The sequence below is a fragment of the Phaenicophaeus curvirostris genome, chromosome 2, assembly GCF_032191515.1.
Source record: "Phaenicophaeus curvirostris isolate KB17595 chromosome 2, BPBGC_Pcur_1.0, whole genome shotgun sequence".
Taxonomy (NCBI): domain Eukaryota; kingdom Metazoa; phylum Chordata; class Aves; order Cuculiformes; family Cuculidae; genus Phaenicophaeus; species Phaenicophaeus curvirostris.
The window spans coordinates 51,871,602-51,899,296 of NC_091393.1; the positions used below are offsets into that span (position 1 = coordinate 51,871,602).

Below are 27,695 nucleotides of genomic sequence, written 5' to 3' on the forward strand. Positions count from 1 at the left end.
AGAAAAGAGGCGCTTTGTTAAAGAATCTTTTTGATGACTTACAAAGAATCAGGTGGCTTAAGTTTGGTTTCTGTTCAAAAGAGTGTGACATACAAAAAAAAATCAATAGAGTTCACTTTTACCTGCACCAAGGTTAGTTGGTAGGAAAGCAGCCAAACCCACAATTTTAAACTTCGTTCCCCAGATATTAGATGTGACCTGAGCAAGGTAGTTGTGCTGCAAAGCAAGAAAAAAGATCATTTTCACCTAGTAAAATCTCCATCAAGCTCTAATAAAAACCTGCAGAGCAACCAAACTCTTGCAAGTGGTAATACCGTTTCAGTTTCTCTTGTTTTTTATTGAAACAGCCTAATGTGCCTATGTAGCAACTGTTATGTCCAGTCATTAAGAATTCTCATTTTGATACCTGAACACCATCAGATATTAAGTTTACAACAGCCACATAGGCTCATTATGAAGAACTAAACAACATGATGAGAACAGGTCTGCTTTCAGATGCTTGCTCCTCCTGCTCAACTACAGTGTGGCTAGCCTGTAATTCAGAAGGTAACATGCTTACAAACCATTATAGAACAATAAATGAGACAGAAATCAATTACTTGTAATGATAAACATTTTTCCTGGAGCTTCCAAAGCAGTTTCCCAAACAACTGCTTCCATGGTGATTAAACCATAGATCTGGAAGACCAAGGGATTTTCTTAAAGGCCAAGAGTTACACAGTCAATATCAGGAGCAGGATCAGCCCTACTCAACAGACTTTTGGTCTTGTCTACTGCTGCTGGGTAAGTCATCTACAATGTTTCAAAATAAAGGAAAAAGTGAAATAACAAAGCAGCAAAAAAACAACTCAAAAGAAACAAAACAAAACTAAAAGAATGCAGGCTGCAGTTAACCAAATATGTACTCTGGACAGTTGTACAGCCTGCTAAATTTCAATAACCCACGAGACTTGAACACCACAAAGTGCTAGTTCCTTCCTTCCAATTAATGCTGTTCCATGTTCCTGATCTAGTGGAAGATGCCCCTGCTCATTGCAGGGGGGTTGGACTCGATGACCTGTAAAGGTCCCTTCCAACCCAAACTATTCTTTGATTCTATGAATTATGAAACAGAGAACGTGTGGCCCTCTTAAACAAGCATTTCTTTATCTCTGCAATTCCTATCAAAGCACAGAACTACGGTGGCATTAGGACAGCTCTGAAACCGAATAAGAAGCGTTTTCACATACACTTTCAAATAGTCACCACCTAGAATAAAACTTCCCACATGGATTCATATTGACAGAAGTTACTGGTGCCAGGATTTATCAAACAATGCCCGATATTCCACTGACACTTTCAAGCACTAAAACCGAACTGGAAGATGCAGCTTTCTAGTAGTTCCATTTATTTACTATAATTAAATGAAAAAAATTTATTGGTGATCATTGGATCTATATCGCAACTTGCTGCCTCTGGAAGGTGATGCATTCGGACTCAAGTTTGGTAACAATGTGCATAATACCTGAGTAATGTCTTCTAAAGGAAACTCTCTTCGGGTTAGGCTTGGCGAACCAATAGAAGGTTTCCTTATTGGTAACCTTGGTGATCTTGATATCTCCTGTGCAGCTCGTGACATCTTTGGAGATTTGCGAGCTTCTATATTGATTCTGCATACAAAACAACAATTAGCATCATCAATGGGCATAAAAAAAAAATCACAACATTTGTGTCTTTGAATGTAAGGATACCATCAAGATAACTGGTATGATGTCCTCTAAGTGACTAACAAGGGCTGTAGAGTCTGCAGGACGGAGAGTTACAGGTCAAATTTAAAGTTATATAAGGCCTGACATACTTACAGTAACTCTGGCTGGATGCTTTCTGAGTCATTTAATAAAGCTTACAGCACTTCTGTCAGATACAATATATCCCCCACTAATCCATAACAAGGTGTAGAGCTGAGCTATTATATTTCAGGTACACAGACTTTAAGCAGAACCTCAAGAAACGGAAATAGGATGCATCAGCTGGCAGATCTCTACATTAGTACAGCAAACCAAGGCTCTATAAACTTTGTTAGTGCTCTTACTCTAAGCCAGAAGTTATTCCTACCTCCAGCTATACAAAAGGGGTCATGAATAAAAGAGCAAGTATCTGAAAAAGCTCACTGGTAGAAAAGGTAATGAATAAAAGTTACATTTTAAAAGCATGCCCTCAGAAAACCAAGGATGCAAGATAGTTGTTTTTCCTGTGCCATTTCAATTTTAGGCTGAGGAACTGATGATTCTTTTGTCAAACACTTCCAAAGTAAAACTTCAGTATTTCACAATTTACACTCACATAGAAAGGGATGCATTTGCTTTGCCTCATACTAGGACAAGCTCCTTATATATAAGGTCTTTGGAAAAGTGTCAGCTGTATGTAGGAGGCATCAGGGCCTCAATCCCATAACATGAAGCTGGCAGATAGATGTCAGTGCCAATGAGGAGCATGACAGACATCAGGGGGGCTTTGTGCAGGTGGAGGGTTCCGTCTACATACATAATGAATGCAATTAAGACTTGGTACAAAAGAAACCACATGAATAGTAAGCTTATTTTGCATATCATTACAGAAGCTCCTCAACCTAGTATTTAGGAGGATTTTTTTGTTGAGGGTCCCTTGGAAGATCACCACAGCAGCAGTGCCACCTATTTGAAAATACCCCTGAAGAAATAAAAGGTTTTAACTAGACCAGGGACCTAAGCACAGAGGAGGCAAAACCAGAGATTGTCTGAAGAACGAAATAGATCCTCTGGTGCCAAGAGTTTACCTGCGGCAGAGGCAGCACTGGGAGAATTCTTTCTGTGGGACTGCTTGATGAGAAGTAGTGCCCTATTGTTTCCCATTACCTTTTACCCCAGAACCTTCCCCAAAGTCTACCTGGATGTCAGACCCTGAGATGAGCCCACTGCACACTGTAGAAGACCCCACTCCTCCAGAAGACTCCTATCTGCCCAAAAACCTACCTTGCTTTCAATTTTATGAGCGAAGAGGAGGGCGAAAGGGGCAGGAGGAAGGTAAAGAAGGGAAGGGATAAACCTGGTGTAAGAGAAGAACTATCCAAGAAATGGTTACCTGGGGAGTTTGGGTGATTTGCTAGCTCGACTGATTTTGGGCGATTTCTTTGCTGCCCAATCATCACTCAGTTCAATATCGCTGGAGTCGGAGCAATTGCAGCTGTCAATGACTGTGGAAATCAAGCTGTTCCCGTAGATTTCATCTGTCAAGAGAGACCCCAGAAAATATAAGCACTGCTTTCGAAAACTTATATGAGCTACAGCTAGCAATAATCAGAAGCATAAATCTGATCCACAGGCAGCAGCTGAGATAAAACTATGCAGAGCTAGTTAACTGGTTTTCACCCTGTCTAGTATAAACTCTGAATTTCCAATGGTTCTAACTCAAGTGAACATGACTCAGAGGGGTGAACAGCACTCAACTGACTTAAAAATTGAGACTACAGAACATTTTATCTTAATTAGCAATCTATTCCCCACTATCCAAAATACAAGAAGCTTCTTTTTGTAAAACAGAAGACAGCATGATATAATTTCATAGGCTTAAGGCTAGGTCATGCTAGAGACTTTTATGCATCAGAAAAGAAATAATCAGATGCCACCTTCCACATTGCATACGTGGATTTTCTTTAACCATCGAGGAATTACTATCCAGAGTCGTTCTAAATAGTCTTTTTATAGAGAGCAACAATTCTATTCGACCTGCTTTTCCATCTGTTTTAGGATCCATGATGACAAACTCTGGCCGCAACTTGCTGATCCGACGTCCTTTCAGGATGGGCACCAGTCCCCCAAGGTATTCCAGGTACAGAGTATAACATGGACCGCCGACTTCTGGGTCATCTTCTGTCCGCTTCATCGTGCAGTGAAGCCGTTCATTACCAGCTGTTGGGTAGCTGACAAAATCTCTCATATTGTTTGGGTCTGGGATAGGAGGCTTAATTAAATGAAGGAAGGAAAGAGAAAGTTTCCTATAGGTTATTAGTTTTTTTTTCTGTGGTGACTTAATCTCAACACAACTAATTGAATTTGAATCCAGATCTAGCTTGGCAGGTCAAAATTAGTACAGGTTACTGTGTGAGTTATGCTGGACCTGCATGCAAGGCAGAGTGGCTGTGTATTATTTAGTTAGGTCAAAGCCAGATGTAAACAGAAAACTAAAACTAGTTACACCGAAGAGGAAGGTTGGGCCTGTGGTTAGAGCACTGAATTAAACAACAAACCTGTATTCAAGTCCCAGCTCTATCACAAATTTCTCTTCTAACCTGGGTAAATGTGGTCTCGGAGTATCTTGCCTCTTGCTGGCCCTCCAAGTGAACTTGGTGACTCAGGTTCCCATTTTTAGTTAGTACTAGCATATGCTATGCCACTAGGCTACAATGACATCAGCTCTGGAAGAAGCTTGTACCTCTTGCATCACTTCCAGGCATGTGACCATCTTTGCTGAGGGCCTATTTGTGTGCAACGTAGAGAAATACAAGCACAAATCTCAGAGTGGGTAACTTTGCCCTGCTTGCCAGTACACTGTGTTAATCCATAAAGAGCTCAGTTCTGAAACAGTTGGATTGTTTTTGTCTAGGACAATATAGCCCGTGTGACACAAATACTGCCTACCCAGCATCCCCTCTAGGAGGTGAGAAAAGGGTTGTTGGCAATAGTGTGTCCCTGTGCCACCTCTCACCCCCCAGATCCTCAGCATTGCTCTCAGCCCTGCTGCAGCCAACAGCTGCCTTCATCCCATCCCTTCCCCTCCCCTGCCTTCTGTAACAGCCAAGCGTCACCGAAGCTCTGGAGACGCACAGGGGTGGCTCTGGGACAACAGGGGAGACAGAGGCATTCTAGGAAGAACTGAGACCCACTGGTCTGTTAAATGCATCTTTGGAGATTGAGGAGTTATGGCTACAGCAAGGCCTTTATTCTTCTCTGGCAAATGGAACGTTTTACAGTTGCACAAATTGCCCTGATTAGCAGCACCCAAATGGAACTGGGCTGAATTATTATTTTACAGGCATAATTCATTCTCATTTAAGCTAGGCCAACTCCACTGACTTCAAATTAGATGTTCTAGCAAGTTTAAACAAGGACCTGAAACCGACTCAAGAGAATGCTGTAACGCAAAAAATACTTAAAACAAAATGTATGTTTGAACATAGGGCATTTACCAGCTAATGCTCTGGCTTACAGGTTGTGATAAATAGTCTGGAAATTCTGAGTGTAACCACGAAACAAAGGGACTGAGCAGATGACTGCTTGAGGTACAGGAAAGGGCATATGATCTGGTTCATTTTCGCAGAACACAATTGGAATAGTAAGGTTAGCGTAACTCACTGTCAGCAGAAATATCTGGGCACCCACAGGTCTTACGTATAGCTTTCCTGGTAATATAAGGACTCATGTAACAAGTAGGGAGGCAAAAGTTTTGCCCCTATGAATCTCTCCTATAATTGTGATACAGTATTATCATCAGTATGAGGCTCATCAGAGGTCTCTGGGAGTCACCAGCATATTTTACCCTTGGAAAGGCCATCCTCATGGAATAATGTTGATCAGCATGTGTGACATCTCTCTTTAGATATTAATAAGTAGCAAATGGATCACTGCACTCTTGAAGAGGACAGGAATAGCCCTTTATCAGGCTTTTAAAATTATAATTATTATAAATATAATTATGATAGATAAAATATCTCATCCATTGCCACTTAGGAGGATCATGGAGGGGGGAAATCAAGCAACTCTTTCCTCTTCTTCACAGCAGTTTCTTTCCTTTTACCTTGATTGTTGGTATAAAGGCAGTGGTGAGGTATGAGCAGAGCCGAGGGGGAAGGGTCAGTTTGCTGATATCCTTGTCATCCCGCAGGCAGCTAGCAATGGTCTGCTGACACAGCAGCTGCAGACTGGAGACCCTGTGCTCAACTCTGACAACATATAATGCAGGTCCAGAAGCCATCAGCAGGCGCGAATCCCTGTGACCCCAACAGATTGAGATGATGGGACGCTGCATGGAGAGGAAAAGGATACAACTTTAAAAGATCGTGTACTTTCTCCAAGACAGTTGCACAGCAAGCGATCACATGAAATCAGCATCGATCATTTTACCCTAAGTCTTCTAGAAACTTAGAAGTACAAACTTGCCTATAAAAAGGGAAAATGTGAACACTTGAAATGATCTGTTGTAGCAGTCAATGTTTATACAGTAATTTTTACTCTCAAGACTTAAAGCTCTCCACACAAAGAACTGTCTAGCAAATTCATCACCTGGACACAGTCAGCGACTTTAGAGTCACACAGTGTTAAAAAGCAGGAAACCAGAAAATCTCTTCAGTCATCTAATCAATCCTCATGCACTGGCAACGGCTCACATTTTACAAATGAAAAGGTAAATTATACGCCCAACGACACTGTCTTGTCTTGTACTGAGTTTGCTGCTGCACGGTGTCTCTTTTGAGCTATTCCCAGAGGAAGTGAACTATGAAGGAGCACCAGGAACAAAATGGAGAATGGCCTTTTGTCTTCTGCTTGTCTACACTCACAAACGCCTAAATTCATGACAGTAAAACCAGAAAGAGTCAGGGGTGACCGGTTCCAAGTGTGAGAGCATGGAGCAGAATAGCAATAAACAACTCAAATGCTGTTTTGGACATTACTTCCTGCTGCACGAGCATTAAGAGCTCATGTGAAAATACTGAGTTGTGCTTGCAAGAAGCTCTCTAAACTCTCTTCTAAACCCCATCTTTTCCATGTAAAGCACCAGCCTACTGTGAACTCTTACAATCCTATTGCTATTACTTTTGCTCTTAACGAGTGTTAGCTGCATCCACCCGTCATCTCTTGCTTTCTGCATTACAAAGCATCTGTACTTGCACATGTACACATACTGTATGGAATTTCAATCCCATAGGTGCTATCTCTATACAAATAAACAACACAAGGTAAAGAGGAAACTATCACTCCATGAAGAATACCGTGCAGCAGGCTGTAATCAGTGAACTACAAAAGGTCTGTTCCTTCCTGTGATGGGCTCCCTTCTTTCCACAATCCTTGACACTCAAAAGTTTAAGCAAATAGGTTTTTCTTCTAAATGATGAACTGTATTTACTGGAAGGTAAGAATTTCTTCAGAATATCTTTGTTCTTCACAAGATGCACCATACAAGAAAAAACTATACAGAAGATAAGAATCAAGGCACCATCAGTAGTAACTTCTACTCAGTCCCTTCTAGTAACGTGGCTACCAGATACCTAGGTTAGATCAGCCCAGATTTACTAATCTAGTCTGGGGAAAAAAGCTTTCCCTTCAGTTAAAAATTCAAGATGCTTAAAGGTGAGAAACTAGGACAAGATGTTTTTATGTCAATGATGCAAAGCAAAATACAGCTGCACAGCACTGTATCGATGTCTACCATCAAGATAAAGGGTTGGATTAAAAAACCGCTTTAGAGAAAAGATCTTACCTGCGCTGTCATCTTATTCTAGATTCAGATTTCAAGGAAAATATTGGTTTTAATGTGGGAGGAATGAAGAAGCTTCACTCGCATTACATCTAGGCACCACCACACACACACACACTTCCATGGAGGCACAAACCTTCAGGCTGACTGATATGCAAATGGAAAGCAGCAACATGTGAACCTTGGGATTTTCACTGTAATTGCTAAAGGCAGTTTGTAGTGGAGAACTTCAAAAGGATAGAAAAATCCTTTGTGTATCATCAATAATTATTATATGACTCATCATAACCATATCTGTGGAACAGAGCCTTAAATTTAACAAGAGATCACAAAAAGTATCCCTTACTGATTGGTATTTTCATGAACTGAGAGTGTGGCTCAGCCCTCACACTGTCTGGTAGTAACGAGACAGTTCAAGCTGATTGCAAAATAAGTGCAATTGAAAAGGCACCAACACAACTCAGGTGCTGAAACCCTGCACAGGCAGAACTATCTGCCTGAGCATTACTGTGGGATGCAAACAACACCCCTCTGTTCACCTTGTATCAACTAAAGCTTACCTGTAAGTATGGTAAAGGAGAAAACAAGTATGTGACTTCATACATAAATGTTTATTTACTGGACAGAGTTTAATGCCAAAAGAAAAGACCAATATCCCAGCTATCATAATCCAGTACAGCACGCTCAGATAGCCCTACCACAAAGTCTAGTCTTGCAGCTGTTATAACCCAGATAGGCCTCTGTTCATCCACATACAGTCAAATGAAACCACTTTCCTCCTCAGGTTACCACTGCATGCAGAGAACAGCAGAGGTGCAGGCAGCACCAATGCAAGAACCTTTGCAACCTTAAACATATTTCCAAGGAATAGGCATTTCATACGCTCTGAAATGCTGGGTGGGACCTTGGCAATGCAGCACTGTGGAGCTGGGGAAGAGCAGAAAGTCAGAAGTTAAAAGACACTGCCTCATTGCATGATTTCACCATAGTTTCCCAACACGCAGCCATAGTTCAGCCACCTTCTAAACTTCTGAAGGTCTCATTCCCTTATAGCCTGTAATGTACTTTTATGCAAACAATGTGAGTGAGTGCATGTTTAAATGCAACCCATATGTTGTATTGATTGTAAATTATGACATTTCTACTCTTCCACTTGCATATTTTATCTCTCCCCACATCTCACATGCATTTGTGTTAATATTTTCAGTCTTGTCAAGAGTGCTTGTACCATACTGATTTGTCTTTGCTCACTGATTCCCCTGACATACATTGGCTTCCTTTGCTATGGAACAGTCAGCCCTGAGTGCAGTTCAAGCTGAATATCCGGCAACTCTTCATTTATGATGAAGGGCTAAGACTTAAGATGCACTTTGGGGAAAATAACAGACTTGGAGAAATAAAAGATCACCCAAATGCCAGATCTGACCTGACCTTTAAATGTACTGCTCCAATAATATTTTTCAATAACCATGCTTCCCATTCTTTCACTTGAAGGACAAGGATATGAATCAATTACTGCAACAAGTCAGTTATGAGCTGGCCACAGCCTTTCTTCCAAACACTGCTGAGGAAAAAGAAAAGAACTCCAAAGTCCAATGCAAATTATTGCTCCTCTCTTTGAATTGTTTTAGCAAAAAAAAAAGAAGGAAAAGAATTGTTGATACTCATATTGCACCTGTTAGAAAATGAACAGGCAGATTCTAGCACGGAAGAATTTTATTTTCCATGTTTGCACACTTGTTTGTTTCTGCTAGGAACAAGAAAATACAGCTACAAATATAATGCTCAGTAATAATTTCTAATCTCACTCTGCACATAAAAATCCCATCAGGTTTTCAGAAATCTCAGCATAAACTGTAAATACCTGAATGAATCCCAGGGTTTAAATACAAACAATTATATATACGAAGTAATTGGTGAAAAGGCAAAAAAATGAGATGTTTTATTAGAAGAAATATTGACTGAAAACACACCTCAAATAATGGCCAACAAGGAACTCTTTTGCCATTTTTTTCAAAGTGGGCCTGAAAGCCAGCTACATCTACTCAAATCTGTATCCTCAGCTAGGATGTCAACTCCCTTTAGAAAAGCACGTGGGAATGGATATTCCTGCTCAGACTTTGTGACTGCTCCTAAGACACTCAGCTGTCTCTCTTATGGGAAAGAACATAATTTATAAAACTTTCATTGCTTGTGTGCAGTTCAGTCAATGAAAATACTGTTCAAGCTGATTCTTGCCGCCTGCCTTGAGCTCAGAAATCCTAAGCCACAGGGCTTGCCTGCTTCTTGCACTGATCCCTTGTCTGCTGGCATTAGGAGTCCCACTGGTAATGAAATAAAAATATTATTCCAGGGCAGAAAGTCCAGTAATAAGCAGGATTTTTCTCAGGAGAAAAAACCCAACTACAAAATAGTATCTAGTGAATGGCATGTGTAAGTAAAACTGACAAATGTTGCCTGCTTTCTCTCACTTCCGACCGCTGATGCGGAGGCTACATTTTTCCCTCTGCTTTCCTCAGACACAAGCTGGAAGGTGCAACAGCTGCAGTGCCCACCCGGCTCTTGTGATTTGTGTGTGCATATCTTTGTACTGGATAGCTGCTGGAGAGTTGCTGCTTCATTCTTCTGTTCCCCACGTTTACAGCAGGAATAATACTAACGAGTAAACATTGACAGCAATAAAAGCAATAAAGACTATGAGGTGGTCAGAAACTACCCTGCTGTGGCTTTATGAGATTTTTCATGCAGCAAATTCTTATTTGATTTGCAGATGTTCCTTATAACCTGTTTCTACAGTAATATATTATATTTTTTTAGATTTCAAGACAACTATGAGATTTCATTTTAACAGAATGAGTCTCTGCTTAGACAAGTGTCTCCTTTTCCAGTCCTGATCATGAGCCATTTCTGCAGCAATCAAGAGACGATCTTAAGACCTACATGGAAAATATCAAGTTCCTTATTGATATTCCAAAGAAAGTTTCATCAGCTAGCTCTAAACTGCTGCTTTTCTTTCTCCTTCTGTAAGAAAACAATCTCTTCTTGAAGCTTTGTTGTCATCCAATAACAAGTAAATAGGATTAGTTTCAGGCAATATAAATGAAAGGCAATGTCAATTCAGAAATAACAAACCTGAACACTCTATGTGAAATAAATGAAGACAAAGTAAGCAAGGTGAGCTCAGCCGAGTAACATAAATGGTGGCCTCTTCTCTCAAAGCCTTTTGATCCAAATTTAACCTAAAATTGCACCCTCCTTCTAAGGTGTTAGTAAAAGAGCTTTTACACAATTACCAGGCTTCTGCAGGATCATATAATCTTAAATTTATCCATTCAGATGCCAGGATGTTTCCAGTAAAGGAGCAGCCCGTGAAATGCTGTGAAGGCTGCTGCTAACAGCACCAGATTTAGAGCAAGTAGGCCTTCTTCTCAAAGACTCCCAGAAACCCCTCACAGAAAGATTTAGCCTTCAGCACATCACTTTGAATTAGCATTTAAAAATATTACACTGATAAAACTGTGATTACAGTTTTTCTGCACCTCATCTTCTTGCCGATACTGCTGATTTTGGAACATGCAGGGCTCAGTTTACTCTTAAACTTCTTCACTGAACCTGAGGTTTAATCTGTTCTTATACCCATCTTACCATGGTATAAAATCATAAGATAATGCAAATTTACTCTAGGATTATAGGTGTATAAAAGAGATCAGCATCAGGGTTTCTAAATCCACATTCTTGTTCCTCAGTCCTCTCTGGGACATACAGGAAAAAAAATTATAAAAAGCAAAGAAGGAATCAAAATATAAGCCACAGCTTTAAAATATCAGACAGAATAATTCCACAAGTTTGAGAAAAATGGTAGTCAGAATCATAGAGTAGTTTGGGTTGGAAGGGACCTCAAAGATCATCTAGTTCCAACCCCCTGCCACGGGCAGGGACATCTCCCAGCAGCCCAGGCTGCCCAAGGCCCCATCCAACCTGGCCTTGAACACCTCCAGGGATGGGGCAGCCACAGCTTCCCTGGGCAACCTGGGCCAGTGCCTTACCACTGTCCTGGTGAAGAAATTCCTCCTTATGTCTAGTCTAAATCATTCCCTCTCCAGTTTATAGCCATTGCCCCTAGTCCTATCACTGCAAACACCTGTAAACAGTCCTTCCCCACCTTTCCTGCAGCCCCTTCAGGTACTGGAAGGTCACTATAAGGTGGAGCTTTTTCCAGGCTGAACAAGCCCAACTCTCTCAGCCTCTCAGTTTGGTAATTTTGAAGTGATCCTGCAGGAGACTTCTGTGTTCAATGTTCAAATAGGAAAATATGAAGAAGCTGAATCCACTCAGAAGAGAGGTATAAACAGCAGGCATACTTAGCCGATATAATAAAGACCAGTCTGCACATCAGATGAGGAATTCTGAAATGACAGAACTGGGTTACAGCATTTCCAGTAAACAATTTTAACAAGACTCTAAAACAGTCTTAAACGAGTTGATTATTCTCATCCCTGCTTGAAGCCAGAGGAAGGTTATAAAGATTTAAAAAATAATGTAAGAAATTAACATTCTTCCAGTAAAAAACTATAAGCACCAAGGAAGCCTGCTGTTGCAATCATGTTTTTAAATTCTGAAAAAGTAGGACCATGAAAAAACTGCTGGCTAAAAGAACTGGATATATTTTTTGTTCAGCAGGTTGGTGTTTGTGTACACAAAGACAAGCGTAGCAAGAGCTAAGTTTTACAGAAAATGATGATGTATGTTTCTGAATGGCTATCAGCTGATCAACGGTCTTTAAGACATGCTGATTATTTATAAAATAAATAAGACATGCTTTTCATTTATCAAATCAAGTCTCTGAAGTCACATTGATCTTCATGTAGTCGCTTCCAGTAAGATAAAGGTCTGTTGTGCTTTTCTGAAGTCCCTTATGAAATTTTTTCGTCATTCATAGAATCATAGAATCACCAGGTTGGAAGAGACCCACCAGATCATCAAGTCCAACCATTCTTTCAAGGTTCAAAGCAGTTTGATTCTGTGTAGCAGAAATTAAACATTTGCCCAACCCACACTAATATTTTTTCAGCTCTTTCCATTATAATCTGCAAATACATTCTTGCAGCATGGCAGGGTGGCAGGCTGAAGCCCCAGAGCAAGGAACAAGGGAGACTGTTACACTACACTAACCGTATCACTGTGCTTATGAACATTCTTTTTCATACACAGCTACTCGTAGATCTGGATACTTCTAAACAACTGTGATTTCCCTTTCTAGGGCTTTACGCTCACATATTTGCTCGCTTCACAAGAAACAGTTTTAGCAGAACAGTTGGAGACCAGGAAATGATTTTCTTTTCTCCAGTTCTTTTCTTCAATAATCAGATGTGAATTTTATAAAATCCCATTAGAAGGCTGACTGTCACGGTACAGAAAACTACTGAATCTACTCTGATGAATCTGTCATCAGACAAATTACACAGACCACTGATTCACTCTGTCATCTTTGCATATACACCTTTGGAGTAGAGACCCAGAATAACTGAAGTTACTAGTAGTTTTTTTTGAAACTAGTTTTTATCTGGTTTTATTAGTAAACCAAATACTTCGCAACATTCTAGCATACCTGTCACTTAGCTGGTAACACCATTAGACTAGCATTCAAATACATAGAATCATAAAGGAGAAGTCTGGCTAGAAAGCTGCCTGGAGGAGAAGGACCTGGGGGTGTTGGTCAACAGCTGTCTGAACATGAGCCAGCAGTGTGCCCAGGTGGCCAAGAAGGCCAATGGCAACTTGGCTTGTATCAGAAACGGCGTGACCAGCAGGTCCAGGGAGGTTATTCTCCCTCTGTACTCGGCACTGGTGAGACCGCTCCTCGAATCCTGTGTTCAGTTCTGGGCCCCTCACCACAAGAAGGATGTTGAGGCTCTGGAACGAGTCCAGAGAAGAGCAACAAAGCTGGTGAGGGAGCTGGAGAACGGGTCTTACGAGGAGCGGCTGAGAGAGCTGGGGTTGTTTAGCCTGGAGAAAAGGAGGCTGAGGGGAGACCTCATTGCTCTCTACAACCACCTGAAAGGAGGTTGTAGAGAGGAAGGTGATGGCCTCTTCTCCCAAGTGACAGGGGACAGGACAAGAGGGAATGGCTTCAAGCTCCACCAGGGAAGGTTCAGGCTGGACATCAGAAAAAAATTTTTCACAGAAAGGGTCATTGGGCACTGGAACAGGCTGCCCAGGGAGGTGGTTGAATCACCTTCCCTGGAGGTGTTTACAAGACGAGTGGATGAGGTGCTGAGGGGCATGGTTGAGTGGTTGATAGAATGGTTGGACTTGACGATCCAGTGGGTCTTTTCCAAACTTGTGATTCTGTGAACGCTCTCAGCCTGTCCTTGTATGGAAAGTGCTCCAGCCCTCAGATCATCTTTGTGGCCGTCCTCTGGCCCTCCTCTAACAGTTGATGTTAAAATGCTGCAATTTCAGTGAAAATTAGCAGCTGTAAAGAGCAGAGGCTCATGTTAATATTTTCAATATGAGAAATACGGCAGTATGAACTTGGCAGTTACTTGTTCAGTATGACCTGCCAGTTGTCCTTTAAATAATCATATAATGGCAGAATAATTAGCCCTCATGACAGCCACAATACGTACTTTCTCCCAGCTGACTAAGTAGAACAGAAAGAAGAGTTGAAAATGTGAAAAGAAGTTGATGGGATATAGGGAGAGTTAGAGGAAATGAAGGCATTTGTAGTGATTGGAAACAAAGTTAGGAGGGAACAGCAAGACATGAGCCTGCACACACACATCCCTTAAGGCAACCTGACCTCATCAGTTCCACTGCTTAAACCACAACTGGATTTCACAACCAGTGTGTTACACTGGTTCAACAGCTAACATGGACATACAGTATTCTGGTACTGACGTAACAGAATGAGGTTTGTTTTTTACCTAGTCTGGGAATAAGAAACACTGGTATAAATAAGTTTTCTCCAGTACTGATCCAGAGAGGAATGGGCTGTGCTACTTTGCTGAAAGGGCTATGCTTAAGACAATAAAGATGTGTCTACCGGTAAGTCCTTTAGATACCTAAATCAGCATTAGATGTCACTGTACTTATTTAAATTGGCTTTAGAGAATACTATATATTACAAAACTAAGGAAATCTATCTAAATTAGAGTGCTAATGTTAATAAGCACAGGTTAATGCTAAATAAAAGCAAACACAAAAACTTAGTAGCTGGTTAACTACGTCATCCTTTTGTATCCATCCCAGATCAGGGTACTGTAAAATAAACGATAATAAATGGTATCATCACTAATCACAAGTAAATATATTTACAGTATTTTCTTTCTCTTTTAGATTTCAAAGCTGTTATAAATAAATAAATTTTCACTAGTAAGCATCAGAAATCAGATGAGTCAGCCCTGTTATGCAGAAAATGAAATAAACAGTAGAGTGACATTCAGATGCGTTCTGAAAGATTAGACCTCTGAAGCATGCTGTGCTTCTCAACAGCACACAGACCATGTGTTGACATTTACTTGTCAAGTAACACGACTGAGGTTACAGTGGAAGTCTGTACAGAAGGTGGGAACAGAAACAAGATTTGCTGATTCATCCTTCTCCATCTGATGCCGTAAGAAGTAAAATATTGCATTATATCCAGTGACTGTACATTAGAAAACTACAGCAATAACAAAGGGAATAATTTGGCAGTTATGACACTGGACTTGAAATATTTCTGTCCAGTTCTTGGCTCTGCTACATCAAGCAGGTTATCTATTTTTTTTTTTCTCCTCAGTCTTTTATCTGTAAAACAACAGAATTTCCTATTTCTTTCTTGTCCGTTCATGGCTTAATGGGTTTGGGAAACAAAACATTTCTCTTTATATATTTGCACACTACCTAGCACAATGGGCCTTAGAATCAGATGCGCTCTTGGACGTCTACCTTAATGCAAACAATGATTATTTATCTATATTGTATTTTAGACCATATTCAGGACATTTTGTAAATCTTTTCTCCTTGCAGGTCTATGCCAAAGAACTGATGTGGGAAAAGCATGTCAGCAAAGCATTGAGAACTGATTTTAAAAATATCTCCTACCTGTACAGGTGTCTCCAGAGTGTAGATATGTTCCCCACGCACGTTGTAGAACTTGACAAGTGCGCTTTTCAACAGGGAACCATTGCTGAGGTCAACCAGCTGGTTTTGCTTCTCCATGCCTGCTACTGCAAGAAGGTCTCCTTGTGTACACCACTGTACCACCACATCTGAAATCGCAAAGACAGTTTGCAAAAATCACATTAGAATCAGTAGGAACAGCTTTTCTGGATGCTGCAGAATGATTTGAACAGCTACTTAATGCTCTCAAAGGTTACTTAAGTACTTAGAAACCTAAATCCTTTGACTGAAATAGTTGCAAATATGCCACATATGCACTTCTGAGAGTTGAGTCTATTTTCTAAATTGAAAGAAACGCGTAAAAAACATTCATCTTTCTCTCTCTCTGGTGACTCTAGAATGCAAACAGAAGTTGCTCCTAAGTACAAGAATTTATTAGAGATGTTAAAACTGATATGGACGATCCTATGCACATCTCTGCGGTAAGCAACTGCAATTAAGTTAATGCATAAATGAAAAGGTTGTGGCTGCCCCATCCCTGGAGGTGTTCAAGGCCAGGCTGGGCCTTGGGCAGCCTGATCTAGTGGGAGGTGTCCCTGCCCATGGCAGGGTGGGTAAAACTAGATGATCTTTAAGGTCCTTTCCAACCCAAACTATTCTATGATTCTGTGAAAAAAAGAACCTCAAGAGTATTAGCACAGAAAAGAATATTTGCGTGGAAAGGCTGACAGTGCAAAAAAGCACCATATTTGGCAATGTCTCATGTTCTCACAGGTTATGAGTATAACTTCTAGTGACACTCAAACTAGAGGTAAATTTTAATACAAAACCAAACTTTTAGATTTTTGTCCATAAATACAGATGGCCTTCATGTTACTGGCTTTCTTCTGAGACATGACTTGTGAAAATCTACTCCTCTGTCTTGCAGATTGCCAGAAGCACATAAGGATTGCTTAGTCTGTCATGTAAATGGGATATGAATATACATATGTTACTTCTGCAGGCACCTCAGATGAGGAACTCCCACAACTTAATTTGGGGGTGCTAATTTCAAACCCTTACATCCTCCAGCTCTTTGTCACTCTGCAACAAGAACACTAGACCAGTATTTTGTGTTCCTGCTTGTGTTTCAGAGGTAGATTTGCATGTAGATAAGTAGATACTGAGCTAGCCTTTAAACCTTTTTACTCTTAAGCCAGAGGTTAAAGGCAGCTATTTTGTGCTGAGACAAAGCGAAGGTAACAACAAAACTTTCGTGCTCTGGGATGCTCAATCTGCCAAGAGCCTTTTGAAGACATTTGTGGGCGAGAAGCTGTCTTCAAATGAAGAAGCAGGAGAGAAATAAGAGTTGGCAGGGAGGATCTCAAAATTGTTTCAAGTTGTCAACTTGTCATTTTCAGGGACTTTTATGTGCACTTTAATATGGTTTTGTATTATTTCAACTCTGTGATATTTCTCATGGGAATTATGCTTCTGTACATATCAGAAGCAAGACGCATGCTTCTCAAGATAATTTTTCCATAGGTAGGCATAGTTTTCCTCTTATTTTCTCTTAGTCCTCAACTCTCTTAATTAACCTAGAATGGGATTTCATTCCTCTTTCCCAGAAAGTTTAGTAATACGCAGGTTAGAAATCAATGAGGCAAGCTCATCAACTCCATTTTTGGTAACCAGATTAACTACCCAACTATCAAAGTGAAAAAACAGTCTCCTTGGATACATGTTTTCAGGTAAAACTTACAGTTGATCCCCATACCAAGAGAAAGAGGAGCTATTACTGTGTCCAGCAGCTTTTTCAAAAATCCTAGAATTAGGCTGCTGCAAAGGCCATAAAGGGCTGGATGTGGGCTGCAGATTTCCCCCGGGACAGTGTGGCTCTACAGCACGTTTGCATGGCAAACAGGGTCTTCAGCTATTACTGAACCTTGATGTAAAATCACTCAACTGATAACAAGGTATCAGCACAAGCACAGTGATTAGAAATCAGACAGAAGTTTCATCTAGAGTAACGTCTGCACGTGAATCAGTGGATCAGAATCATCCCTCCAAACTACTTGCCAGCCACTACAGGCACATGTATCAGCAAAGCTTTAATAGAGAACACTCTAAATGTGCACTAGATCTGTGGGTAGCAGTTGTAGCTAACTGGCACAACTAGTAGATGCAGTTCAGCAGTTCTGCAGATAGCAGTGTACTAAGAATCACTGAGTTAAAAATCATTAAAAAAAAAATAAAAGGATATCGCTGAACAGTTCAGGACCTCCACTAGAACTGACAAAACTTCCAGAAGTCTTCAAGCTGGATGAAAAGAAGAACTTTTATTTGGGTAATCAAACTCTCGTCCAACAGTGAAAGTTTTTCTACATCAATTTAATATGAATATTCCCAGTAAAATGAGAGCTCTGCAAAGCTAGAAGAACAGCATTTGGAATAGTTTTATAGATGCTTGCTCTATAAATACATTGAATAGCCTACAGGAGCCCATAAAGACAAGGACATCTGCTGCAGAGACCACAAAGCAATACTTGGGGATTTCAAACCAAAATACATTAATTAAGACTTGCAGACCATCCACTCTCAGCAGAATACCAATCGGCTTGAGAGGACAGAGACCCTGGAGCTGGGTGATTTTGCACATAATAAAGACCTATAAAATGACAGTCACTTAAAAAAATGTTGATAAGAAAGTACATATCTATATAAAATTATAAGTAACATACTTTCCACTGCGCAACACTTCAAAACAACAGGCAGTGATATCCCAGTCACCCTTCTGTCACACTCACACCACCAGTCCAGCAAGATGTTGCACGCTGTTCATCTACTGGTGTCCATGAGGCAGTCCAGTTTACAATTCCTAGAAGTATTTCTACTCTAGCTTGAACATTAATATTTTGCTAGAGGATGGTGATGTAATTAAGAGATCTTTTTCCCATTGGTGAAAGTCAGTGGGGAAAGGGAACTAGGACAAACAACCTCAGCAAGATAAAGCCCTGCAACTCTAAACAGAGAAGAAAACTGGGTTTGTTTCTTCTACTGTTTCCCGCTGAAAGGTAGACTAGATGACAACTCAACACTGCTCCCTATCCCATTTACTGTAATTCTGTAGAATGCTAGGCATTGGTGGATATCACAACAGTGTCTCTAAGTTGTTTCCAGTTTCCCAGACTTCAGGTATACTTTCCGCTGAAGAAGTTTTCTGGGTCATAAGGCTGAGTCATGATGCTCCCTTTTGCCAGCCATGCATTTCTTGAGTTGGCACAGGTGGCAGCAGGTATGGAAAAGAAACCTCAGAGGTTATTTTTTTACCTTCTAAGACTACCCTACATACTGGAACATCCAAGAACTATTGGGCTATGTTATGACAACTTTTCACCAAAAATATCCCACTGTTACAAAACAGCTAAGAGTTTGCTCCAACGGCTTTTTTTTGTTTGGTTTTTTTTCATGTAACAAAACTAATTTACCTGCAGAGATGCAAAAGAATCAATGGAACCTATATTTAAATATGTGCTTATGTGACATAGTGAATTAAAACTCTCCAGGCAAAGCACTGTAATTTGTACTGAGAGTGCTGGCAAAGTAAGGAACTTCTTAGATAGGTAATAGGAGCAAAAATTTCAATGTAAATTACAGATTTTATGGGGAATATTTATCCTACAAACATTCACCCTCATCACTTAGCAAGATGCATAGTAATTAATCAGTGGAAATTTACTTCTCTCAGAGTAACTTGCTTCTTGATAATTAATAATTCTAGCAAGTTTTCAAAATCTGTGGGAGTCAAAGGAGCATTGCGATTCATACTTAGTTACCAAAAGCATGGGAAAAGACCTTGTGAATTAAAGATGTAAAGGAAGTGTTACATAGCAGGGGCATTCACACAAAACAGCATAAACGTATTAGCACACTCAGATGAAAAACGGCAAATAGATCAACTTGCTCTACAAAACTACCACAAAAACACAATCTCAAAATTTAAACATTTTTTTCAGACACAGAAACAAGCAGCCAAGTGCTGCTTTTGCACCAGCAGGTGTCACTGCTGGAAATAGCAATAAGAGCAGCCAACTGCTTCTGGGATAGGAAAGACAGCTGCAAAAACATAACCTACGCACGCATCATTAAAAATACAAGAAAAAAATGGGCACAGGAAGAGGCTGAAATGGCTTCACTTTGTACCTTTCAACCCTGAGCGGATGATAGTAGGAGACAAGTCGTCATAATTGTTCATTAAACTGATGTCTCCTGACGTGAAGCTGACAGTAAGTAGTGGCTTGGTGTTCTGCACCGGGACTGGATACGCAGCTGGTCCATCTGCAAAAACAAGGCTCTGGAGTGAGCAAAAAGCAAGCAACCAGAAGTAATTACAACCAGACTGAAATGTCCTGTACTTCAGCCTAGTGCTGTCAGGAGTGGTTCCAAGCCTCACACTCTCACCTGCTGATTTCTGCAATATCTATGGGCAAAAGCAAAATATGCTTAGCTAGTTAGTTTGTCTGCTTTTGTGAAATCCCATTGTTCTTACTTTGTATACACTGCAGTAAAAATTCACAAAGTGATTTATGCATATACTATTTATTTATTTATACTATTTATTTATGCAGATGTTACACAGTGGTGGTTTTCAATCTTTCTCCACTGTCAACTCCCCAAAGCAGCCACAAATCAAAAATTAATGCTTTAGAAGGCTTCCTTGGGACCCAAATTGAAAACCAGTGTAATAAAAAAACCTATTCACATTAAAACCTATTTGTTACATACACTTCCTCCTGGGCAAGTGCTGGGGACTCATCCTGGAGTCCTATAGAGACATTATAAGAACTTCTAAGATAATGTATTGACCTTTCACAAATTACGGTATTCTGTTTAGAGCTAGATAGCAGCATGAAAACTTACCTGCCATCCTGCATAACAGGATTCAATGCACTCAAAGTTAGAGGTGAACCCAAATGGAACACTTAGCTTTAAAAAACATCTCTGCAAACTCTCTATTCCTCTGGGTTTGTTTTTTCAGCATTCTCTAAAATGCCCTTGTTCAAATAATTCATGACCAATATCACCATTTGTAGCATTCACTGTTCAACTCTTTTTTTGTTTGTTTGTTTGTTTACAATTTCTGACAAGAGAAGCTGATGGCCCCGGATAAAGTGCCTCTCGAGGCCCAACCAGCATCTTTTCAGTCAACAAAAGTGGCACAGCCAGTTAGGAGTGGTATTGCTTCCTGAACTTGTAGGCAAGCTGATCAAAATGCATTTTGGAGAAAGATGCCTAGGAATTAGCATCTCTGTGTGTACGTAATCTGATAAGAAAAACCCATCAAATTTCTAGTCCTCCCTGCACATCTGTGTGACTCAAAGGCTTGCTACCTTTGAGAGGTTTATGCTGCACCTGCTCTAAAGAAAATATATCATGTTTGGGTAATCATTAAAATAGGCTTGTAACAAGTCCACCCACTCCCCAATTGACTCAGAAAAAGCTAGCACATTCAGATCATTTAAGTTCTCATCTGTGTACTCTGCAACTTCACCATCTTCCAACTAGAACGTTGCTATTTCAAAAAAAACCAATAAAAGCCCTATTTAATGTTGTTCTCTGACACAGAAACAGCTTACCTATATGTTACAGACTAATCAAAAGCTTCAAAAATAAGTAATAGCATTACTTGAATAAGAAGGACAGGGCTGACTCTGCATGGATGCCTGGGCCTCCTATGTCTTTGCTATTAATAACTAAAGAGTTTGAAACCAAAATATTTCATCCAATGAGTTTTATTTATACTTAAGGGGAGGGAAAGATTTCTTCCTGATTGTCAAACTGGCAGTGTGCTCCAAAGAATGGGAAATAATAATCCCAGACAGCTCCAGTCAGCCTTCTTCTACCCTGTGTAAATGCAGGAGACATTTTAATTCCCAATCCTCCTACAGAATTTATTGAGCTCTTTATGTCAGGACTATAACGATGAAAATTAAAGAAAACCTAAGAAACAGAGATAAAATTAAAAATGTAGTACTTTCAGTACTTACTACGTCTAGTACTGGTGTCTTTTCACATGAATCTATTCAATCACATGAATTCCTTAACTTCTGTGACTGCACTCTGGCTAGTTCCACACATATGAACCTCTGCAATACATCACAACTGCTTCTCAGGGAAACCTGATATGCCTCTATCTAGCATTTTTCACTAAGTATCATGAAAAATTTTGAGCTTTGCGTGTTATCTCACATGTGCAAGTGGAGGCAGAGCAGTGCAGATAATGTAGGACCTGCAGCAAGCCACACAGCGAGGCTGGTGGCAAAGCTGGTGATGAATGCACTCTAGTGTACCAGCCCTCTGCTTCATCCCCCACGCTGCCTCCACAGGAATGCACCCTCTTTTGGTCTCCATCAGCTTCAAACTGTGGCCATCGTGCTGTATTAGTACAGTATGACAACTCCCTGATGTTCAAGACATCTTTGAGAGCGCTTGCACAGCTGAATCAGAAGGATGTGCACACTACCTTGTGGCGGGGAATAGTCGTCGGAGTCCGTGTCGCTCTCACTGCTGTCCTCCACCAGGAAGCTGGGGTAGTTCCAGGACATGCTGAGGATGCCATCTGACTCGTGAAGGAGCACATGGGCCAGCATTCGGCCATGGCAGTCCATGACGATAACCTGTCCATCGGCAGTGCCAAACAGTACCTGAAAAGAACAGAATGGCCCTCAGTCCCACCAAACATCAGCCACTGGATCCTCCTTCAAACACATCCTGGAATTAACTAGCTATGCTGGAAATAAATTGAAAGCAAAGCAGTTGGGGGTGTGAAATGGTGCCCCGATAAGACATCTTCAGCCAACAATGTACATAAAGAATAAAGTCAAAGCATCAAGTTCCAGAAGTAAGTTCCTAAAATCTGTAAGCAAGTAATGTTTCGTGGTGCATTTTGTTCACTTTAATATGAGCTACTGCACTTTAATTGAAGTTGGTCATTACTAGGACCAAAATGAGCTGGCAGAAGGGCTAGCAGAGATCCTGTGACATTCTTGGATTATACAGAAACTTCTAAACTTGGTGGCAGAAACCAAGGTATGCATCAGTCATAACACTATCAAAAGGCACAGCAGACAAAAAGCAAGTTCTCAGCATAGATTTCAAGCAGCTTGTGTGAAACTGAAAGCTGAATTAAGGAGGGTCAGTTATTTAGCTGATGAGCTGTGAGAAGGTACAAGAACGTCTTCCAACAACAGAGATAAAAGAAAGATACATTATTAGTCAACTGGAAGTAGACTGTTATAGCCCAAGAGGAAGACAATATTTTGCACATTCAGGAAGAGATGAAAGAGCTTCTACTTATCATTTAAAATACAAAATGGGTAACACAGGTTTTTTTTTCTTGCCCTAAACTACTCCATACCAATGTGAGCTGACTGGTCAGACTGACTGGAAGCTACATTTTCTCTTTTAGAAGCATTTCCTGTCTTGAGGCTTTAAGCAAGTTAAGAACTTGCATATTCGATGAATTATAGAAAAGCATCATTGTGCACCTTCAGCAAGTTTGCAGAGGACTCCAAGCTGAGTGGTGCAATTGTCACACCAGGGCAGGTTGTCATCCAGACAGACCTAGACAAGCTGGAGAACTGGATCTGCGTGAACCTTGTGAGGCTCAACAAGGCCAAGTGCGAGGTCCTACACCTCGGTCGGGACAACCCACGGATAGGGGACAACGTGATGGAGAGCTGCCCTGCAGAGAAAAACTTGAGGGTGCTGGCTGATGAGAAGCACGACATGAACCACCGATGTGTGCTTGCAACCCAGAAGGCCAACCATATCCTTCAACACGGGCATGGACAGCAGGGCGAGGGAGGGGATTCTCCCCATCTAATCCACTCTTGTGAGACCTGATCTGGAGCATTGTGTCCAGTTCTGGAATCCTCAACATAAGAAGGACGTGGACCTGTTGGAACGGGTCTACGGGAGGGTCACAAAGATGATTAGAGGGTTGAAGCACCTCTACTAAAAGGACAGGCTGAGAGAATTGGGATTGTGCAGCCTGGAGAAGAGAAGGCTCCAGGGAGAGCTTACAGCAATCTTTTAGTACCTGAAGGGGGCCTACAAGAAAGCTGGGGAGGGACCTTTTACAAAGGCATGCATAGGAGGAGTGGGAATGGCTTTAAATTGGAGAGATCAGGTTTAGACTAGACATAAGGAGGAATTTCTTCACAGTGAGGGTGGTGAGGCCCTGGCACAGGTTGCCCAGGGAAGCTGTGGCTGCCCCATCCCTGAAGGTGTTCAGGGCCAGGCTGGATGGGGCCTCAAGCAGACTGATCTGGTGAGAGGCGTCCCTGCCCATGGCAGGGGGGTTGGAACTGGATGATCTTTAACCCAAACCATTCTATGACAAGGAAATAAGGACCACTAAATCCACAAAACGAAAAATGCATTAGCCAAGGCTGCTGCTGCTATCACATCATACCCTACAAGGCAAATATGTTTTAAAGCAAGTTTAAAGGCACTCATCAACTTGTATCTACCTTCTATCTACCACCTGTTTCCAGTGCTTGTAAATTTAAGATTCTACCAACTATATGCCCAGATACAAAACTCTTCTAGCCTTACATCCTACCTCTAGCAGTTGTCAAGTGTTTGAGGAAGAGTAAAAGAACAGAATGCACTGAGCAGGCACCTCACCTGCACATTCTGGCAAAAAAATACTCCCCCTTCTTTGATAAGTGATAATCTCATTTGCTAACCTTTACCCCTTAACACTAGAAGAAATAAAGAATAATCGTTCGCTACTTACATTCTCAACACTGGTCACAATTTTATAGACCTTAATTACCTGATCCTTAGTCATCTCTTTTCTCAGCTGAAGCATCATAGCCTACTTAGGATGCCCCTGTTGTTCAAAGCTTCCAATCACTCCACTGTGAGAGGTCTTCCTTTTTGCCTTCCTTCTGAGATGTCGTGCCAGACTTGCAGGATTCAAACCGTGTATTATACCAGACTCACACAATAGTACTCACCTAGGAAGCAATTGTCATGGTTGCACTTTTGGAAGCTTCCAAAAGAGAGTGTGGCTTCAAAGGTCTCGGTCAAAAGTAAATAGTATTAAATTTTTTTCTATCATCAAGATGATGATCAGGAAACACAGAAGGTTGTAAACTAGAAGAGCATTTTATCGGAGGAACTTCAGTGAAGTCATTCAAATCTTACGAAAATGAACGGAATTATTACACGTTAGCAGAACCAATGAAAAAACAGCATCTGACTTCCTTTATTGTAATCATTACACGTTACAAATACTTTTGTGTTACATAGCTGCTTGAGTTCAAACAGCAGCTAAAGTTTGCTACAAGCCTCAGATTACTGTTCTTAAATATAAAAGCAAGAAACTCAAGCTTTGTTCACCTCACACTGCCTTCCCTTTCGGCTCTTCATTCTACTCTTATTCCACTTGTATCATCCCATTTCCTTTCCCACTGTTCATTATTTCAGCTGCTTTTACACAAGTAATCAGTGCACAACCACTTTCTATCTCTATTTTCAGAACAAAACCACTCTTGTTCAGATCTCTAAGAAACAAACTTCTACAAAGCTCAAATCCTACCGGCTGTCATTGCTAGCTTCTCACAGCACTTTCAGCCTACTCTATAGATTAGTTTTCCACAAGTCTCCTAATGGTTTTACAGCTGCAAAATACCCAGCCAGAGGAGGTGAAACACTCTGTTGTTTAAAAAAATAGCAGTAAAAGAGTTCTGCCTCCAAAAATCCTGTAGAAACACTTTATAAATGAATAGGAATAAAATCTTGGGATTCATCACCCAGAGTTCAGTCTCATCTCAACCTTAAGCTAATTCTTTTGAGTAGCACTGCCCCCAATTAATTTATAATTACGAAGTCCTACAGTAATTTCCAGTTCAGATCAGAACAGCTGCTCGTGGGCATCTTAATTCTTACACTGGAACCCGAGAGAGCTCTTTAGCAACCTAGACATGTCAGAGGGCACTCTTCATCTCCTTAGCCAGGCTACAGGTTTCAAGGAGCAGCTTTAAGTTTCAGGGTTATTGTAGCAGTACAACCTTTAAGATGAAAGCATTTATCAGGCTGATAGTTGTGCTGGCTGAACTGCTGAAGCTGTAAAAATGTCTAATGGTGTGATCATCCATAACATTACTCAAGTTATAAATGCCACACTCAAACTACTTATGTCAGATAAATAAAACTCCCTTGACCTTCAGAAAAAAAAAGGTTGAGCCACATGGTACGTCAGAAGAATCCAATGGAAAAAATGAAAAGGCTGCATTGTAGCTGCCTGAATTCATATTTTTCAGGTATTTGCAGATCTGGAAGGTCTACAGGAATGTTGGAAAAAGATAATGAAGAAGTTCTTGTGGCTTGCTAACCCTTGAATACAAAAGCTAAATGATAATAATAGTAATTTTAAAAAAAACACCCAGGTATTTATTTTGCAGTGGTTCTTTGGCCTCTTGTTCTACTTCTCCTGTGTTATCTCCTCCTCTCATACTGTTCATTGTTTCAACTGTTTTTACATGCATTGTCACTGGCAGAATTGTAATTGTAGAATTACACATAATCCAATAATAAAATGCCCAAGATGACCCAACAGATTCAAAATGTGAGTCAGTTACACAACACACATACATTAATTCTTTACAAAACATACCAAAAAATGAATCCTGCATTGCAGGGAAGCTATGGTAGAGCTTATACAAACGCAGAGCGGTCTCCAGCGGTGCCCTGATGCTATATGCTTTGAAGGGAAAACTGTGATAAACAACACTGGGATAACACACACAGTTCTCTAAGCATATCAAGAGAATTGTCGCCCAAGCTTGTGATGATTCCTACTTACTATAATAAACCCAAATACCTTTCTCTGAAATCTGCTGACCTCTTAGTCTCTGTGGCAACTTGTGATGAGTTTTGGTAAATATAAAGGTTATTCATCTAAAGGTTTTTCCACTAAAGATAGTTTAATGGATAACAGTTTAAAAACTATCATTCAAGATAATGAATGCCCAATATTTCAAAGATTTTTCGATTAGCAGTCTGAAACACACCAGTTCCTAAAAGACGTGGTAATCAAAAGATGAGGTGTTCTGCTCTGAAGTATTCATCTCATGAGGGGATATTAGAACAACCAAGAAGCTAAAAAAATTCAGTTAAAGAGGAACAAGTTAAACCTGTTCAGTGACTTTGCTATGTGTTGATCTGTTGTGCTGAATTGTCACTACTTCTATAAGATCTGTTGTGACACTGTAGTACTACTACTGTAGATACAGTAGTAACAGAAAATGGTTTGACAGCACTGAGATAACAGAGCTACAATAGCGCAATCAAAGACCTTGTACACTGAAGGTCCAGCTCAGGACCTTGTAACTTGTACTTATCAACAGTAAGAATGTTCAAGCTTTATGTTAACTTGAATCATTGACAGGTTTGAGTTGGAAGGGACCTTAAAGATCACCCAGTTTCAAACCCCCTGCCATGGACAGGGACACCTCCCACCAGCCCAGTCTGCTTGAGGCCCCATCCAACCTGGCCTTGAACCTATCCAGGGATGGAGCAGCCACAGCTTCCCTGGGCAACCTGTGCCAGTGCCTCACCACCCTCACCGTGAAGAAATTCCTCCTTATGTCTAGTTTAAATCTTTCCCCCTGCAATATAAAGCCATTCCCCACCTTGTCCTATCACTACAAGCCTCTGTAAAGAGTCCTCTCCAGCTTTCTTGTAGGCCCCCTTCAGATACTGGAAGGTCGCTACAAGGTCTTCCCAGAGCCTTCTCTTCTCCAGGCTGCACAATCCCAATTCTCTCAGCCTGTCCTCATAGTAGAGGTGCTCCAGTCATCTGATCACTTCTGTAGTCCTCCTCTGGACTTCATAATATTTGCATGTACCACTCAGAGAGACTTGCTGCATTTCAAACTAACCTGTTCCAGGACCTCCTTTTAATTTCCTCAGGCTCAGTGAGGAGTCTCTCAACAGTGAAGTAGTAGCTCAGGGCAGGAATTTCATCAGCATCTTGTGACCAAGTAAACCAGGAATGATATAACAAAAACTTACACTTCTGTTTGTTAACATTCTTCATGGCTGTACTTCCC

At 40.8% G+C, this 27,695-nt stretch overlaps 1 protein-coding gene across 6 annotated transcripts in view; it reads right to left on the reverse strand.

Annotated features, from left to right (window-relative positions):
* The window catches only part of TULP4 (TUB like protein 4), a 154,983-nt gene that overhangs the window by 16,623 nt on the left and 110,665 nt on the right, over positions 1-27,695 (reverse strand). For 5 of the 6 annotated variants that reach the window (XM_069852083.1, XM_069852078.1, XM_069852079.1 and 2 more), the window contains 9 exons: positions 22,094-22,274; positions 19,774-19,908; positions 15,574-15,740; positions 14,713-14,748; positions 5,812-6,036; positions 3,744-3,978; positions 3,100-3,244; positions 1,505-1,649; positions 123-216 (listed from right to left, as the gene is read on the reverse strand). In XM_069852083.1, coding sequence (XP_069708184.1) covers positions 123-216; positions 1,505-1,649; positions 3,100-3,244; positions 3,744-3,978; positions 5,812-6,036; positions 14,713-14,748; positions 15,574-15,740; positions 19,774-19,908; positions 22,094-22,274 — 1,363 coding nt within the window. The remainder of the gene's footprint in view (positions 1-122; positions 217-1,504; positions 1,650-3,099; positions 3,245-3,743; positions 3,979-5,811; positions 6,037-14,712; positions 14,749-15,573; positions 15,741-19,773; positions 19,909-22,093; positions 22,275-27,695) is intronic. The other variant, XM_069852084.1, reaches the window with a different exon arrangement.